The 16,224-nt window shown below is 51.1% G+C and overlaps 1 protein-coding gene across 6 annotated transcripts in view; it reads left to right on the top strand.

Annotated features, from left to right (window-relative positions):
• Positions 1 to 16,224, top strand: part of PFKM (phosphofructokinase, muscle) — a 44,050-nt gene extending 27,826 nt beyond the window's left edge. For all 6 annotated transcript variants that reach the window (XM_070046492.1, XM_070046491.1, XM_030835267.3 and 3 more), the window contains exons 3-23: positions 1,528 to 1,601; positions 2,455 to 2,532; positions 4,152 to 4,341; positions 4,570 to 4,735; positions 5,501 to 5,545; positions 5,964 to 6,072; positions 6,185 to 6,280; positions 6,543 to 6,635; positions 7,219 to 7,344; positions 8,427 to 8,491; positions 9,006 to 9,069; positions 9,818 to 9,967; positions 11,062 to 11,132; positions 11,485 to 11,572; positions 11,654 to 11,806; positions 12,303 to 12,467; positions 13,436 to 13,497; positions 13,721 to 13,832; positions 15,150 to 15,249; positions 15,329 to 15,434; positions 15,676 to 16,224. In XM_070046492.1, coding sequence (XP_069902593.1) covers positions 1,528 to 1,601; positions 2,455 to 2,532; positions 4,152 to 4,341; positions 4,570 to 4,735; positions 5,501 to 5,545; positions 5,964 to 6,072; positions 6,185 to 6,280; positions 6,543 to 6,635; positions 7,219 to 7,344; positions 8,427 to 8,491; positions 9,006 to 9,069; positions 9,818 to 9,967; positions 11,062 to 11,132; positions 11,485 to 11,572; positions 11,654 to 11,806; positions 12,303 to 12,467; positions 13,436 to 13,497; positions 13,721 to 13,832; positions 15,150 to 15,249; positions 15,329 to 15,434; positions 15,676 to 15,820 — 2,258 coding nt within the window. In that variant the 3' untranslated portion in view covers positions 15,821 to 16,224. The remainder of the gene's footprint in view (positions 1 to 1,527; positions 1,602 to 2,454; positions 2,533 to 4,151; positions 4,342 to 4,569; positions 4,736 to 5,500; positions 5,546 to 5,963; positions 6,073 to 6,184; positions 6,281 to 6,542; positions 6,636 to 7,218; positions 7,345 to 8,426; positions 8,492 to 9,005; positions 9,070 to 9,817; positions 9,968 to 11,061; positions 11,133 to 11,484; positions 11,573 to 11,653; positions 11,807 to 12,302; positions 12,468 to 13,435; positions 13,498 to 13,720; positions 13,833 to 15,149; positions 15,250 to 15,328; positions 15,435 to 15,675) is intronic.

Raw genomic sequence — 16,224 nt, 5'->3', positions numbered from 1 at the left:
TGTCAGGAGCATGAGAGGTATTTAATAAATATTTGTTCAGTAAGTGAATGAACCTTCAATTTAATTTGGAGCTTGTCGCCATGTAATACCAACCTTTGTCAGCCTGCAAACAAACCAACCCCCAAAACAGACATTCTGGTCTTTTTGATTCCATTCCATTCCAGATAGCTTTGGATAATGCAGTAGTTTGTCATGGATTTTAGTCTGCTGCTGCAGACTTTTCCAGTTACTGACTTCTCTAGTGCTCACTGGTATATGATATTTCCCCAGGCAGGGTTAAGGACCCTATGAATAGATTTTAGATTGAAACAAAAAATGTGTAATGTATACAGGGGTATCTGAGGGAGGGTGATTAAAGTGGTTCACAGGAAGCTGATCCATCGCAGCATCGCCTCCTCACATTACAAGGTAAGACAGGGTTGCCAGGATCAAGACCCAGGAACGTCTCACCAGTGAGGCTGTGCTGAGCACAGTAAGCAGTGGCATCGTTTCTACCGTGGAGGTCTTCACAACCATGTGTTGTGTGTTGAGACAGGTCAGCTCCTCCCCACACTCTTGGGAGAGCGTTCTTGTCATTGAGTAGCTACTTGGAGAAGGATGGTACTCACATGGGAAAAGGAGGAAAGGCTCTCCTCTCTGTTTCATCCCTAACTGTTTCTCCCAGTGGAAACAGAATAATTGGCAGTGTGATTTGTAAGTTCCTCATACACATGTTACACACAGGGTCACAGGAGAAGATCAGTGCGGGAGAAGGAGAGCATAGAGTCTCCACAAATTCTGTCTGCACACTCGGTCACAACCTCTTCTGGTAGTTTGGGAGCCAGAGAATCTCAGTGTGTGGTGCACACTGGAACATACACCAACTCAATGACACTAAAAAGCTGTGTGTGTGTGTGGAGACTGGGAGAATCCGCCGGCCAGTAATTGTTGTGCTCAAGAACAGCTTGTGAATGGTCAGGTCACTGAGCCCCAGAGAGCCATGTCTTTGTCCTGAAAAGCCTATACAAGCTGGATACCTAGATTTAATGCAGAAGGCAAGGAAAAGCCTCGTACAGACATTGGGATTAGCATGGAGGTCAGCAGTGTTGGTTGAGACATTTAGGATTTGGATTAAAAGCTGAGCTCGTCCCAGCTCTGTGACCTCGACCTCTTTGAACTTCAGTTTCCAAATCTGTAGAATGGAGGCAACTCCAGAGCTGTGGATAGGATTAAATGAGTTGGCGATCGACAAGCATCTAGCAGCATCTAGCCCCACAATAAGCATTCAGGATTATTATCCCCCAGATTGCCCTGGCAAGGAAAGGTCTTAGGAAAGATGGGGTTTGGGGGGGGAGGGGAGAGGAATGGAGGTAACTTGTGCTATATTAACATTGAATGAAGTAATTCAGCGTTAGTGGCGAGGCCAGAAGAATTGGATGAGGGGATTCTAGATTCAGAGAAAAGCCTTAGAAAAGGACTGTCTCAGATCCTAGAGTCCAGGGCTGCATTTCTTAGGATAACCTCTCTCTGACACTTTCCTCCTTGCAGGTATGAATGCTGCTGTCAGGGCTGTGGTTCGAGTTGGCATCTATACTGGTGCCCGTGTCTTCTTTGTCCATGAGGTTGGTTCTCTGCTCTGCTCCCCATTATTCTTTCTCTGGTTTCTCCTCCCCCTCCCCACCCTCTTTCCTTACCTCCCAGTTACGTTGCTGTGTCTGGTTAGTCTTGGTTCCCTGTCTTCACAAGTCACCCCTCCCCACTCGGGGCTCCAGTAATGACGGTGGGTCCCAGGGATCTGCAGGCTGGGTCCTCGTGTTGCCTATTCGATTTAAAGTAAGAAGTAGCTCTGTCCTCCCTTTACTTCCCCCAAGAGAAGGTGAAATGCATTAGTATTTCACAGCAAATTCAATACATCCAGAGACAGAGCCCTAGGAGGGACAGAGCCCTAGAGTCCCACTGTGTTTCTGCAGTTTGCCTTACTTTCTGAGGTTCTAAGTCCTCTTTGGTTCCCTCCTCTCCTTTTCCTCTCATCCTTTATCCACTCTTCTTTCCATAAGGTCTGTCTGCCTTTCTTCTCTCAAACGTTATAGTCTCTTATCTTTTCAAGTCACATTTATCTCCCTTTCTCCTTCCAACGTACCCTTCTTTTCTTCCTCCATTTTTGGTTATCAAAACCATCTGTCATCTAGTTCCCCTGGGAGGAAATGGGATGAACCAAAAATAAGAGGAATCAAGATCAAATATTAGGAAGAGCATTCTGATGTTTAGAGAATGAGAGAAACTAGAAGAGGGTATTGAAAAAGCTGACGTCTCCTTCCTTGGACTGTGTTATTCTCAGGAGCACCCAGGCGTCAGTAATGGGAGGCGGGATGGGTGACTTGATTCTCAGAGAACCTCTTCCCAGGGACTTGGTCTTAATCCTGGGGGTTTGGGGGAAGCCTAACAGAGGCTGAATGGGTGTAATGTACCCCACAGGGTTATCAAGGCCTGGTGGATGGTGGAGATAACATCAGGGAAGCCACCTGGGAGAGTGTTTCGATGATGCTTCAGCTGGTATGTTCCAGAGGATTCCTGTCCCGTGTTTGTCCTGTTCTTGTCTCACCCCTACTTGGATTGGGGCTCGTGGTTTCCTGAATTCCCTGCCATGCGGTTTGATAAGAAGGGATTCTGTGACCAGAGAGGGGCTATGTTTGTCCTTTACTCTTTACATTTGAAAACATCACCCTGGTTTCCTGGGGCGGGATGAGGATTGGGGGTGTGATCACAGGACACTTTGCTCTTTATAGAAAGGTCAGAGGCAAGACTTGAGGAACTGGCACGTAACAGGTCCTACTCACAGGGAAGGTCAGGCCCTGAAAATAACCTCACCAGAGGACTGGAGCCAGAGCCAGAGTAGAGCTGAAGTTTGCCAGTCCTCATGTGATGGCGATGAGGTGACCTGATACCAGACCTTTTAAGGAAGGAAGGAACCGAGAGAGCGTTTTAGAGTTTAAAGAAGAATCTAAGATGATTTCTATTGTATCCACAGCCCTTTTTGCTACTTTCTCTACGTCATTCTATACTCATCTTCTGATTTACTGAAAAATCTGCACATTACATTTGTATCCTCATTCTTTACCTCAATCCCCTAAAAAAAAATCCATGGGAAGAAATTTAATGAGCAGCACTTTGTGAAGGTTTTATACAGGCAATGGTGCCTTCATAAAGCAGTCTGAGAATGAGCCAGGATTCTCCATCAATACCCCTGAAGTCATGGATGCCAGGAGTTCATATGATTTGTGAAAACCCTAAGTGTACTTTCCTCTCTTGGGGTGTCTACAAGCTCCTGGGGATTTAGGGCTTTCCATATTCAGAGCAGTTTTTCCTGTGAATGCCTGGGTCTTGTGGCTCCTCCCACTAGCACACAGATCCCCAGGCGCAAAGGGGAAAGGATTAGCGGTGCCTTGTCCCTGTTGAAGTCACTGCTGCTGCTTCTTACACGTCTAAGATGGGAAAGATGGAGATTATTTCAGAAGCCTACAGATACGTGTGTATTCCTAATTCTCTTTAGGACAGTCACAGTGACAAAGCCTTCAGTGGAATGGGCCCATCTTAGCAGTCTTCTAAGAAGTGTAGCAGAACATGGGAATGACCCTGTGATACTTCAGCCAGCACCATCTCGCCTTCCTTTAGAAGGGGCCAGAAACAGAACAAAACAAAACAAAAACCAACTCAGTGAACTACAAGGAGGTTAAAAACAGGGAAAGCTCTGGGTAGGCCCATGCAAACCAAGCTGAAAATTAAGATAAAGTGAACAATCTTGAATGCAGTCAGAGGAGTTAGGCAGATGAAGTAGAAACGTGTCTGAGGCAATCAAGACTCGCATGTCTTCTATTAATGGCTAAGCTTGTACAGTCACGTACCCTCAGACAACAGAGTTAAACGTCAGTATTCGTGACTCCGGAATTTGAAACTCATGTGAACTTCATTCATCCTTTTCATGAAGAATAAAACTTTAAAACCACACACACACGAAAGAAGGGGCCAGTGACTGTTCAGGATGTCAGGGGACTTCCTAGGGAGCCACGTGGTGATGCCAGCCCATCACAGCGTTGGGATAGGGCAATCTTAGCGTGTTGAGCCCAAATTTGGCTGCGTCACCTGGGGAGCTGACTCCCACCTCTTCCCCAAAGGGAGGCACGGTGATTGGAAGCGCCCGGTGCAAGGACTTTCGGGAACGAGAGGGCCGGCTCCGAGCTGCCCACAACCTGGTGAAGCGCGGGATCACCAACCTGTGCGTCATTGGGGGTGACGGCAGCCTCACCGGGGCCGACACCTTCCGCTCTGAGTGGAGTGACTTGTTGAGCGACCTCCAGAAATCAGGTGAGACGTTGCTCTCGTGAGTGTGGTTTCTGCGTATGGGCACACACACCCGCCTTTCCCTCCCATGGAAGAAAATTGTTGCCCAGACACAGAGGGCCGTCTTTGCCCTCTTTTATCTGCCATTGTCAACAGCTGCCATTGGCTGCAGCCCCTTTCCTCTCCAGTCACCTGCTCCCTAGCATGCCAGGGACCTCACCCAGTGCCTCCTGCTTTGCTTCCCCTTGTCAGGTAAGATCACAGCGGAGGAGGCTGCAAAGTCCAGGTACCTGAACATTGTGGGTCTGGTTGGCTCAATTGACAACGACTTTTGCGGCACTGACATGACCATTGGCACTGACTCTGCCCTGCACCGGATCATAGAGATTGTAGATGCCATCACCACTACCGCTCAGAGGTGAGGGCCCAGTGGGAGGAGGCGTGGGAGGGTGGCGCTGGGACAGACCAACCAGCTGGGGATTAGAGAAGATGAAAGTGCTTGAGCTATGGTGACTACAGTGACCAGTTTTCTGGGACCAGAACATTGTTTTTAACTAAAAATTATCCCTAGAGCACTGAATTGCACTGCTCTATAGATGCCATAAGACTTGCCTCTGGCCACTATCTACCCACTGTCCACATGTGTCGCTCTGAGGTCTTTAATACCTGTGGGGTCTCCTAAATGATTAAAAATGATTTGTCTAAATGATTTGTCTCCAGACTGAGACAAATCCAGGGAGCCCCAAACCTTTCCAACCGTGTCACAGAGATAGTAGTGGCCATTACGCCGCTGCTCAGAAGGGCAGGGACTCGGGAAGCAGTGCAGGAGAACGGGAGGGCGGGGCGGGTGACAGTCTCCTGCAGGTTGGTCCTGGAGGATTCAAGGTTAGTGGAGTCCTCCCTCCGATTCTTTTCCCTTCGCTCCTTCCCTTCCCAGGCCCCCTCCTTCCCAGGCACAGAGCCTCAGTACTGTCACCTTTTTCTGTGGTGTTTTCTCAGGCCTGGGACACCCTGTGGCTAAAGTGTTTACCCTGCGTCTTCCAAGTGTCTCAGGAGACCTGCTAGAAAGCCCACGGCGTAAATGCATCTTGCCGAGAGGTTCCTTGGCCTCAGTGTGGGTGGGGGCTTGGTCCTGGCCGTAGGGCCGCTTGGACTGTGCAAGCCCTATGTCTGTCTCTTACAGCCACCAGAGGACGTTTGTGTTAGAAGTGATGGGCCGGCACTGTGGGTAAGATCCCCCACCTTGACTCGTTTATGCCATGGACCAGGCAATAGCCCTTTCCTCTTCCCTGGGGAGTCCAGGGAGGCCTCCCATGGTGGCAGATTGGAGGTGTACACACTCCTCTTGGGGTGGCTGCCTTTCCCCGTCTCCACCCAGCCTCCCTTACATCCCACACATGCGCGTGTGAAAGAGCAGACAGCACTCTGAGATGGGGAGCCGCTGTGGCAGGTGAGCATGGATAGAGGGGCTCTTCAGGGACAGAATCCCGCTGATTAGCGGAACCAGTGGGGCTCTTCCCCTCACCCCAAGAATGAAACGGGCTCCTCAGACCTTTCAGTGGCTATGGGACTAGGCCTTGTCAGGAACGGGAGAGGCTGTTGGTGGAGCGTAGCTCCTGGCGCGACGCTTCTGCCTCTTGTCTCAGATACCTGGCCCTTGTCACCTCTCTGTCCTGTGGGGCCGACTGGGTGTTTATTCCTGAGTGTCCGCCAGATGATGACTGGGAGGAGCACCTGTGTCGCCGGCTCAGCGAGGTACCGGCGCCTTATTTCGCCCTTTGAAACCCCTCGCCCTGCTCTGCTGCTGATCCCTTTCCGGTCCAGCAGTTTCATAACACTGACCACTTTTTCCTTTGTTCTTGACCAGACCAGGAACCGTGGTTCTCGTCTCAACATCATCATTGTGGCTGAGGGTGCGATTGACAGAAACGGGAAACCAATCAGCTCAGAAGACATCAAAAATGTTAGTATGAAAGGAGCCAGAGAGGCCTTGATGCCTTACCCATCCTGGCCCCACTGCCTGGTGGTTTCTGAGTCTCCCCTGAGTCCTGCACGTCTCTCCCCAGCTTTCCTGCCCCCTGGTTTCCTCCCACCTAGGAATCATTACAAGATAAGAGGCTAAGTCATCCTTGGTTTATCTAGGTCCCTGCTTGTTTAGGGACCTTGACTTTAGGTCTAGGTCCTTGACTCTGTATCTCTCTCTGCCCCTCCCTTGATCCCTTCAGCTGGTGGTCAAGCGTCTGGGATATGATACCCGGGTCACCGTCTTGGGGCATGTGCAGCGGGGCGGGACACCGTCGGCCTTTGACAGAATCCTGGTAAGTCATGGGGCTCTGGGGTCCTCACCATAGAACCCTCAACCTGCTGTCCTTTCCCAGCAGGACAGTGCTTCACCAGCACAGGGGCTTCAACCGTTGCTCATGCCACCCTGCTACCAGACTCTGGACTGCAGTGGCCCTTGACCCATTCCCATGTGCTCAAGAGTTCTCTTTTGTTGCAGAAAATGTTGGGAAACGATATGCTCCCCTAAGGTCTGATATCTTAGAGCTTTGAGCATGAGTGAAAGTATTAAGATCTAACCTCAGATACTCAGTTTGTACCCTCTTATCCTACTTTCATCAGGAAGGGAATATTATTCAGCCCCAGTAATCCCCTTGATTACTATAGTGGATATGTTTCTCTGGAACCAGGTAGAATCCTTGGGGTTCAGGTGGCAAAAGGATGAAGAGTCATCAAGCTTTAGACAAAATCTGGGTCAGGAGGTAAAGCCCAGTGAGTTCTTGGCCACAGTCCTTAAATGCGGAACTCAACTCGTGATTTGGAAAGGGCCTTGAATGCCCAGGTTCTCTAGGCCAAGACTAGATGGGGAGGCTTGAACCAGACTGTCTTTGCTCCCTGCAGGGCAGCAGGATGGGTGTGGAAGCAGTGATGGCACTCTTGGAGGGGACCCCGGACACCCCAGCCTGTGTGGTGAGCCTCTCTGGTAACCAGGCTGTGCGCCTGCCCCTCATGGAGTGTGTCCAGGTGGTGAGTACTGACCCCAGCCTGCCTTCCTGCCATCCCCAAACCCGTCTCTGAGCTAATGGGGAAAGAGAGGAGCTGCCGAGGCTCCCAGGGCGGGGGCAGGTGGAGAGGTGGCGCAGCACAGGGAGAGGCGTGTGGGGAAGGCAGACGATGGGCTTTGTGCAGGAGCTGTCACCTCTCTACCTAAGCCTCAGTTTTCCCATCCTCCAGATGTCGCTAAAGAAGATGCGAAACTCTGCATCCTACCTAGTAATGAGACCCATGCAGTCTCTCTCCAAACTTATTAAAAGCAGGGGAATACTATTGAGGTCTGGCTGGGTAGCTTATCCCTCTCTCTGATTTCTCCCTTGAACATGTTTCTCTGAACCAATATGAGGTTACTAAGAAACACTCACCTCGAGGGTGAGTATAAGGACTGGAGAGAAGACATGTAAATGGTCTGGAAGATGCTGAGTGCTCAGGAAGTGGTGGCTCTAGTTACGGAGGAATCGCTCCTCTGATACCACAGGGCAGATGCTGCGGCTGGAAGCTCAGGTGTCCGGTTGATTCTCAGGGCTGGCTCTCCGTCTCCTGGCTGCTTCTCTCTGAGACTTAGGAGTCCTAATGACCTACAGCCCAGACAGGCTCCAGCGTTGCCTGGAACCGTATCTCTAAAAGCCCCAAGCTGAAGCTGTGGCTCGCAGAGCAGAAAGCAGTAGTTGGGAAGCACATGGCAGGGATCAGCCTTTCCTCCTAACTGGTTATCTGCAGGATCATTTTATTTAGTCATTAGTTTAGAGGCTACTCTGAGGCTGGGGCCCTGGGTGTGGAATGGAGGAGGATGCTATCTTATCTGTGTGTACTCCTCCACTCTGCCCATCTTCGAATAAATAGAGCATAGAACCAGCCCTTTTCTTTTGCTGCTCATTACTCAGAAAATTAAGGAAAAACAAAGATACTTCTTCTAAGAAAATTTGGGGGGCATAGAAAAGGTGGGGTACAGGATGGGCAGGATCCAGTCACAAGCCCAGAGATGAGCAGGGTCTCAGTGTGGGATGGGAATCCAGCGCTGCTAGAGTCTGACTGTTGCTGTGCTTCTCCCTCAGACCAAAGACGTGACCAAGGCCATGGAAGAGAAGAGATTTGATGAAGCCTTGAAGCTGAGAGGCCGGTGAGGAAATGACCAGGAGCTCACTAGCTACAGAAATCAGATGCCAGAATGAAGCCCAAAATCGACGTAGCTCCAGACCCCAAATAGGAGCTTCTGCTTTCTCCTCCTCTTACTGTCTCTGCAGCAGTTTCTTCTGAGAATTAGTTGTGAGATGACCAGGTGGCTCAGTTCAGCCCAGGGATTCTCTCCCTGGCCTTAGCCTTCCATAGTCTGTCATTTCTATATGTGGACCCAGCTAGATCATAAGTTTCTCTAGGCGAGGGGGGAAGAGTGCTCAGGGAGTGTTTGGTGGGTTAGTGGCCTCTTTGCAGCCCCGCCCAAGCCCTGCTCGGCCCCAGTTATGTCCTTAGAGGTTTGCCCTGTGGAACTTCACGCTGGGAGCAAAACTTCAGACCAGATCCCCTTGGCTGCTGGCCTTGGGGAATGGCCTGGAGACACCACCCCTCTCTCCCTCCCTCCCTCTCTCCTCTCCCTCTCTCTCTCTCTCTCTCTCTCTCTCTCTGTACTTTTTTAGGAGCTTCATGAACAACTGGGAGGTATACAAGCTTCTGGCTCATGTCAGACCCCCAGTATCTAAGGTACTGGCAAGTTGCTCTCTTCCCTTATTCTCCCATTATGAAGTGCTACCCTCAATCCACACAACCTACTTCTTTGCCCGCCTGTAATCTTCAGTGCTGAGTCCTAGACCCCACTAAGATAATTTTCTCTCAGTCACCCCAGATATAAGCCCATGTTCTTAGAGTGCCCTGAAGGTCTCTGAGCCAAGACCCACATCCAGTTTAAGGCTGACAAGATAGCATGCAAGGAATGGGAAAGAAGGCTCATGTATTATTTTCTCTGGGCAAATCTGGAATAATCACATCTAAGTGTATTTGAGCCACCTCTTCCATTGGTGTAGTGGTTCTTAATATTTACCATATACCAGAATTATCTGGGTTGCTTATTAAACATGCATATTCCCCCCCCCCAAGAGGGGATTCAGATGGGGGTAGGGTCAGGAATATGCAGAGTTAACAAGCTCGCTGGGTGGATCTGATACAGCAGGTGGTCCAAGGATCCCACTTTGGGAAACACTGCTCTGGAGGGTCTCCTATTCATTTTGCAGTGATACCTGGGATCAGGGAGCACAGCTTTATTTATTGATCTGTGATGAAGACTTTTGCTTCCCTCGTATGGGGGAGGGGACAGGCTGTGCTGGCGTTCCCTGGGGGAGGGGTGTGCTGTCAGGACCATAAGGGGCTCAGAGTGTAGCTCCCCTCACTGACCTGTCCCCCCACCCCACTGCTGTCCCCTCTTTCCCCTTTCCCCCTCTGCTTCCTTCTCCAGAGTGGCTCTTACACAGTGGCCGTGATGAACGTGGGGGCCCCGGCCGCAGGCATGAATGCCGCTGTCCGCTCCACCGTGAGAATCGGTCTCATCCAGGGCAACCGAGTGCTGGTTGTACACGACGGCTTCGAGGGCCTGGCCAAGGGTCAGGTACAGGGATACAAGGAAGGAGGGCGCTTACTTTGGGGCCAAGGAGCAGTGGTGCAGAGGATAAGTGTAGTGGCTGACCTGCCTGTTCTCTTACCTTCCCCCATCCCTCACTGCCTTTTTCTCCTCTTGGGGTTCAAGCAGAAGTAGATACAGTAGTCCCCCCTTATCTGCTGGGGCACATCCCCAGTGGATGCCTGAAACCACTATAGCACCGAACTCCAGGTACAGCTGATCCTGGAACAACTCGGGTTTGAACTGCATGGGCCCACTTACATGCAGAATTTTTTTTTTTTTTGGTGGGGGGGCGGCCATACTGCACGGTTTGTGCGATCTTAGTTCCCTGACCTGAACCTGGCCCCACGGCAGTGAGAGCACCGAGTCCTAACCACTGGACCGCCAGGGAAGTCCCCAGAACTTTTCAGTGGCAAATACTGCAGTACTATATGACCCGGGGTTGGTTGGATCCACGAGTGCAGAGCGGTGGATGTGAGAGCTGACTGTCAAGTTACACGTGTACTTTTGACTGCGCAGAGGGTTGGCACCCGACCCCCATGCTGTTTGGGGTCAGCTGTATACTATGTGTTTTTTCTGTACTAACGGGTGGGTGGCATATACATCGTGGACACACCGGGCAAAGGGATGACCCACGTCTTGGGTGGGATGGTGCAAGATTTCATCACACCACTCAGAACAGCATGCAATTTAAAACCTGTGAATTGTTTATTTCTGGAATTTTCCATTTAATATTTTTGGACTGAGATTGACCACAGGTAACTGAAAGCTTGGCAAGTGGAATCACAGATAAAGGGGGACTACTGTATTTAATTTTAGGGCAGTGGGAACAGGCCGCTGAAATGAACCCTTTGCAAACAACGCGTCTGATTTAATTCTCTGTCCCAGAGTTCAGCACAGGGCCTGGCGTAATCTAAGGCGCTTAAGATTTGTGAACGAGCAGAAAGGGGAGGAAGTTGAGTGAGGTGGGAAAAGCTGGTGCCTGGCGTTCCTCTGTCCGGGCGGGTGGGTGTAGGGGCGGGGTCAGAGCTGAAGGAGTTGTGTCAGGCCACCGTGTGGACCTGTGCAACCTTTCCCTGCAGATCGAGGAGGCTGGCTGGAGCTATGTTGGGGGCTGGACTGGCCAAGGTGGTTCTAAACTTGGAACTAAAAGGTCAGTGCATTACAGGAGCGCCTCCTCGTCGCCCTGAAAGGTGGGCCTCGGCACGCGGGCGTCAGTTCATCCAGTCGGGCTCTGCCTGACCAGTGCTGTCTCTGGGTCCGCTCTCCACAAGCTCACAGTTGCCTCATGGGGGCAGACGAGCCAATCCAGACATCTCTTAGCATCTCTGGCAACTCAGAGCCCCAGCATGTATCCTCGGACGGGGATGAGAAAGTGGGGTAGGGAAGGGGGCACAAGTTAAGAAACTATAAACAAAGTACCTTCTAACTCTAGCGTTTCTCTCCTTCAATTTTGCTGTCTCTTCCCCAAATTCTATTCCCCTCCCCCTGCCCCAATCAACTAGAACTCTACCCAAGAAGAGCTTCGAACAGATCAGTGCCAACATCACCAAGTTCAACATTCAGGGCCTTGTCATCATCGGGGGCTTTGAGGTGAGTGCCCCCACCCCCGTTCCCCCCGCCCCCACCTTCCCTCTCCCCTCATTCCCGCCCCCGCTGCTCTCGTCTTCTCAGGCTTACACGGGGGGCCTAGAGCTGATGGAGGGCAGGAAGCAGTATGACGAGCTCTGCATCCCGTTTGTGGTCATCCCTGCCACGGTCTCCAACAACGTGCCCGGCTCGGACTTCAGCGTGGGGACCGACACGGCTCTCAACACCATCTGCATGGTGAGGGCCACCACTGCTTCCCAGCCTCTGGCCAGGACTCTAATCCCTGGACCGAGTCTGGGCCTAGAAAGTGAGCCACTTGTTTTGTACCAACCAAGTCACAGTGTTAGAAGAATGCTTCTTCAAGCCCCGGCATTTACACACACTGCCTTTAACCGTGCATATGGTGTCCATCCTCCACGCCTTGTGAGTCCTGTCACCTAGAAAGGCGTCTGTACTCTGCATATCAAATGATTTTTCCTTTCTGAGGTCCTACAGCCTAGTTCTCCTACTCCGAGCAACAGGAGGGGTAGGGACAGCTTCCTTCCAGGGGAGGAGTTCCACACTGTGCTTAGCAGACGTGCCTGCCGTCCCGGAAGGCAAGCACTCAATGAGGCGTAGGGGCCCCGCTGGCCTGGGGAGGATGTCGCTCCAGAGTTCGGTGATGGCAGGGGCCAGCAAAGTGACAAGAATCACACCCCTGACCATGTCTTTCTATGACCTGTTGTCTTTGCAGACCTGTGACCGCATCAAGCAGTCAGCGGCAGGCACCAAGCGCCGGGTGTTTATCATTGAAACCATGGGTGGCTACTGCGGCTACCTGGCCACCATGGCGGGCCTGGCAGCCGGGGCCGATGCTGCCTATATTTTTGAGGAGCCCTTCACCATTCGAGACCTGCAGGTAGACGGCCACCCAGAGCCCCTCTCCCCGCCCCAGTCTCTCCCCACTGTCCCCATGGCGACCTAAGCTGTGCGAGCCCAAGGCGAGGACAGAGCTGATGTGTGGTCTGTGTGGAGTCCTAGAAGGAGCACCGGGCGGGCATTCTCTGGTGTAACCTCCTGTACGTGGCCGCTGCTCCTGGTGACGGAGCATTTGTTTGAAGGGTGGTATGCAGCTAAGCACTTTATGTGCGTTTTCGCATTTTATTTTCATAACAGACATGCAAGGGAGCTATTATCTCCATATTACAGATCAGAAAGGTTTAGTGAGGTTACAAAACCTTTCTAAACTTTGAGTAGGTGGTTTAACTGACTGAGAAAGTCACACGCCCACCCCCCCACCCCCACCAGATTTCCCCTGCTACCAAACCGGAGTCCTCATTCCATTTTTTGAGGGGATACCTTTATGATCCTCGTTTTCCAAGATCCCCGTTCATTGGAAGGAAAAAGAGCCACAAAGTGGAGGGCCACCGGCTGAGGGAACTCCCTAATCCAAGGGCCCAGCCAACCCCTGCCCGCAGTGGAGGGTGACCTTTTCCCTCCTTCACCCCCAACTCAAAGCCCAATGAAGCGACTGCTTCTGGGTGAATCACTGGACCCGGACGCAACGTGTTTAGAGACCTACACGGAGAGCAGGGTCAGCCCTCTGAGGGAGGGAGAACTGGAAACCCCTGAAGGAGCCGAAAACTGACAGTTGCCACGCTTTGTCCAACTTTCCCTCTGCCTGTTCTGCCTGTCGCATCTGGAGTCTTAATTTCAGTCTGCACTGACCTTCTTAAAGGGCTTAGGCACGGTTCAGGCCCTGGGCTGTAAATAGCCCTCTTCCTGTCCCTCTCCCTCCTGCAGATGCCTGGAGGGGAAGAAGGGATCTATGAGCCTGCCCAGCCGGATCCACTATCAGCCGGGCTTTGGATTTTGTTTCATTTTCAGGTGAATGTGGAACATCTGGTACAAAAGATGAAAACAACTGTGAAGAGGGGACTGGTGTTAAGGTACCTCATCCCCGGTTTGCTCCTAAGTGAAGAGAAGCAATAGTCAGGCTTTGGCCCTAGTCAGACTGCATCCGTGGCTGGGACACCCTGAGGAGTCTGGATACAAATGGAGAGCGCCTGGCCGCAGGGGTAGATGGAACCGGGAGGGGCAAAGCTGACCAAGGCAGAAGGCGGGTGGAGGGAGGGGGACAATGCCCGGCACAGGCTTCGGTCTCTCCTGCAGGAATGAGAAGTGCAATGAGAACTATACCACTGACTTCATCTTCAACTTGTACTCTGAGGAGGGGAAGGGCATCTTCGACAGCAGGAAGAATGTGCTCGGCCACATGCAGCAGGTGCGGAAGACACGCCATGCCCGTCACCAGACAGCCATAAATAACCCCCAACAGTCACTGAATCTCCCAGTAGTCTCCGACCCGCTGGAGGCTATCGGGGCTGCCACAGAGCGTGGGCCTGCAGGCTTTTACAGTCACAGAATCAGAAATCTTTACCTTGGAAATGGCCTTAGACATTCTGTGGTTCATCCTCTTTATTCAGGGCAGGGTTTCTCAACCTTGGCACTCTTGCCATTTTGAGCTGGAAAATTCTTTGTGGTTGTTCTGTGTGGTGTAGGATTGCTTACTCAGCAGCATCCTGTACTCTTACTCACTAGATGCCAGTAGCACACCCTCCTCACTTGTACGACTGAAAAAATGTCTCTAGACATTACCATATGTCCCCTGGGGGGCCGAATCGTCTCCAGTTGAGAACCACTGGTTCAGATGAAGAAAATGAGGCCACAGAGGAGAACTGCTTTTTTCAGGGCCACTAGTCAAGCTGGAATGAGGTCAAAATGAGCTGGTCCAGTGCTCTCGCCACCATAGCATGCTGCCTTTTGTGGGGAACCTGTGAGATGAGTACAGGCACCTTGCTAGGGTTGGGCTCCATCTCTGGAGTTTCAAGGGGAAAGGAATCCCTTTCTATCACCCACATTCAATCCCCACCCAAGGCAGGCCTCACTCACAGATGATACTAGTGGTCTGAGGCCTACCCCATCCCAAATGTCCCCACAGATGCCTCTTAAGCATTGACCTTTGACCTTTCTATACCCACAGATGAATTCACATTATCTCAGTTTGAATGGGCTTAGCAGCTCCTGCAGGAATGGGGTACTATTGGATAAAGTATGACGACCTATTTTCTGTTTTTCCTTCCTTCCCATTTTCCCACTTCTGCTTTGTTCAGAGAAACTCTGCACCATGTTTTATATTATTCTGAGGTGCTACCAAGAGCATCCAAATTGGGTCACAAGGAACACTTGTGTCATCGATGATGGTGACTGACAGAAGCTGCTAAGCTAATGAGGGGTAGGGAATTGACCGAATGGCCAGTAAGACTAGAAGGAAATGAACAGGGTCATGCAGCTACGGAGCTGGAAGAGGCGACTGTGAGACCAGTCATCCCCTTGTACTGATTAGTTACTCTGAAGTCTGGTGAACGGCCAAATACACCAGGCCAGCTTGCCCTGGCTCCCGGCCCTGCTTCAGGATTTCCTTTCACAGTTAGACTTCCGGATTCCTCTTTCTGGTTATAAACTTTCCTCTGTGTATTCCCATCTGTCTGCCACTTCATTAGAGTCCTTCCCCGTGTAATTTTTATGATTCTTTTTCCAGGGTGGGAGCCCAACTCCATTTGACAGGAATTTTGCCACTAAGATGGGTGCAAAGGCTATGAACTGGATGTCTGGGAAAATCAAAGAGAGTTACCGTAATGGTAGGTGGGGTAAGAGGGTGAGCCCCCTTCCTAGAAGCTGGTTCCCAGTATAGAAGCTGACTGACCATCCCTGTTGCAGGGCGGATCTTTGCCAATACCCCAGACTCGGGCTGTGTTCTGGGGATGCGTAAGAGGGCCCTGGTCTTTCAACCCGTGGCTGAGCTGAAGGAACAGACAGATTTTGAGTGAGTACCTCTACCTCCTGCGGTGGTTCCCTCCCCGGTAGTTTCGAGATCTACCCTTCCCAAGCTACTCACCTTCTTCAGTCCTTTTCTTTTAGGAGTAACACCTGTAGTCGTACTTACTTCAGATCTGCTGCCCAGGCCCCAAATCCAGCCTCTTCTGCTCAACTTCTTCCCATAGGCTTTGATAGAAGTTGACTGGGGTGCTAGAGATTAAATCATCATCTACCTCATTCCTCTGTAGGCACCGCATCCCCAAGGAACAGTGGTGGCTGAAGCTGAGGCCCATCCTCAAAATCCTAGCCAAGTATGAGATTGACTTGGATACCTCAGAGCACGCCCACTTCGAGCACGTCAGTCGGAAGCGGTCCGGAGAAGCTGCCATCTAAACCTCTTTGCAGTGAGAGGAACGGATCGTCTGATCATGGTCAGCTCACCCTGATAGATCCAAGTCCATGCATTCTCAAGTGTTTCAGCTCAGCTCACTTTCAATTAGGTTTCCTTTTATTCTGTAACTGCAGCCATGGTCAGCTCTGGCCAGGGAGCTGGGGCAGGGGGCAAGTAAGCGTAAGCTCCTTGTAGTTAGAATTTATCCTGACTTCTACCCCAGCTTCATGTGTCACACGAGGCTGGGCTCCTCTAGTGCTACTGCTCGATTTCAGTTACTCGGTTAGAATTTTCCTAAAAATAAGCTTTATTTATTTCTTTGTGATAACAAAGTCTTGGTTCCTCTACTACATTTACGACAGTGACAAACCATAACTACACTAATAAATGCCAACTGGTCACTGTG

This window comes from Globicephala melas, chromosome 10, assembly GCF_963455315.2.
Source record: "Globicephala melas chromosome 10, mGloMel1.2, whole genome shotgun sequence".
Taxonomy (NCBI): Eukaryota; Metazoa; Chordata; class Mammalia; order Artiodactyla; family Delphinidae; genus Globicephala; species Globicephala melas.
Note: the sequence above shows the minus strand (reverse complement) of the source record. Positions and strands in the feature narration are given on the sequence as shown.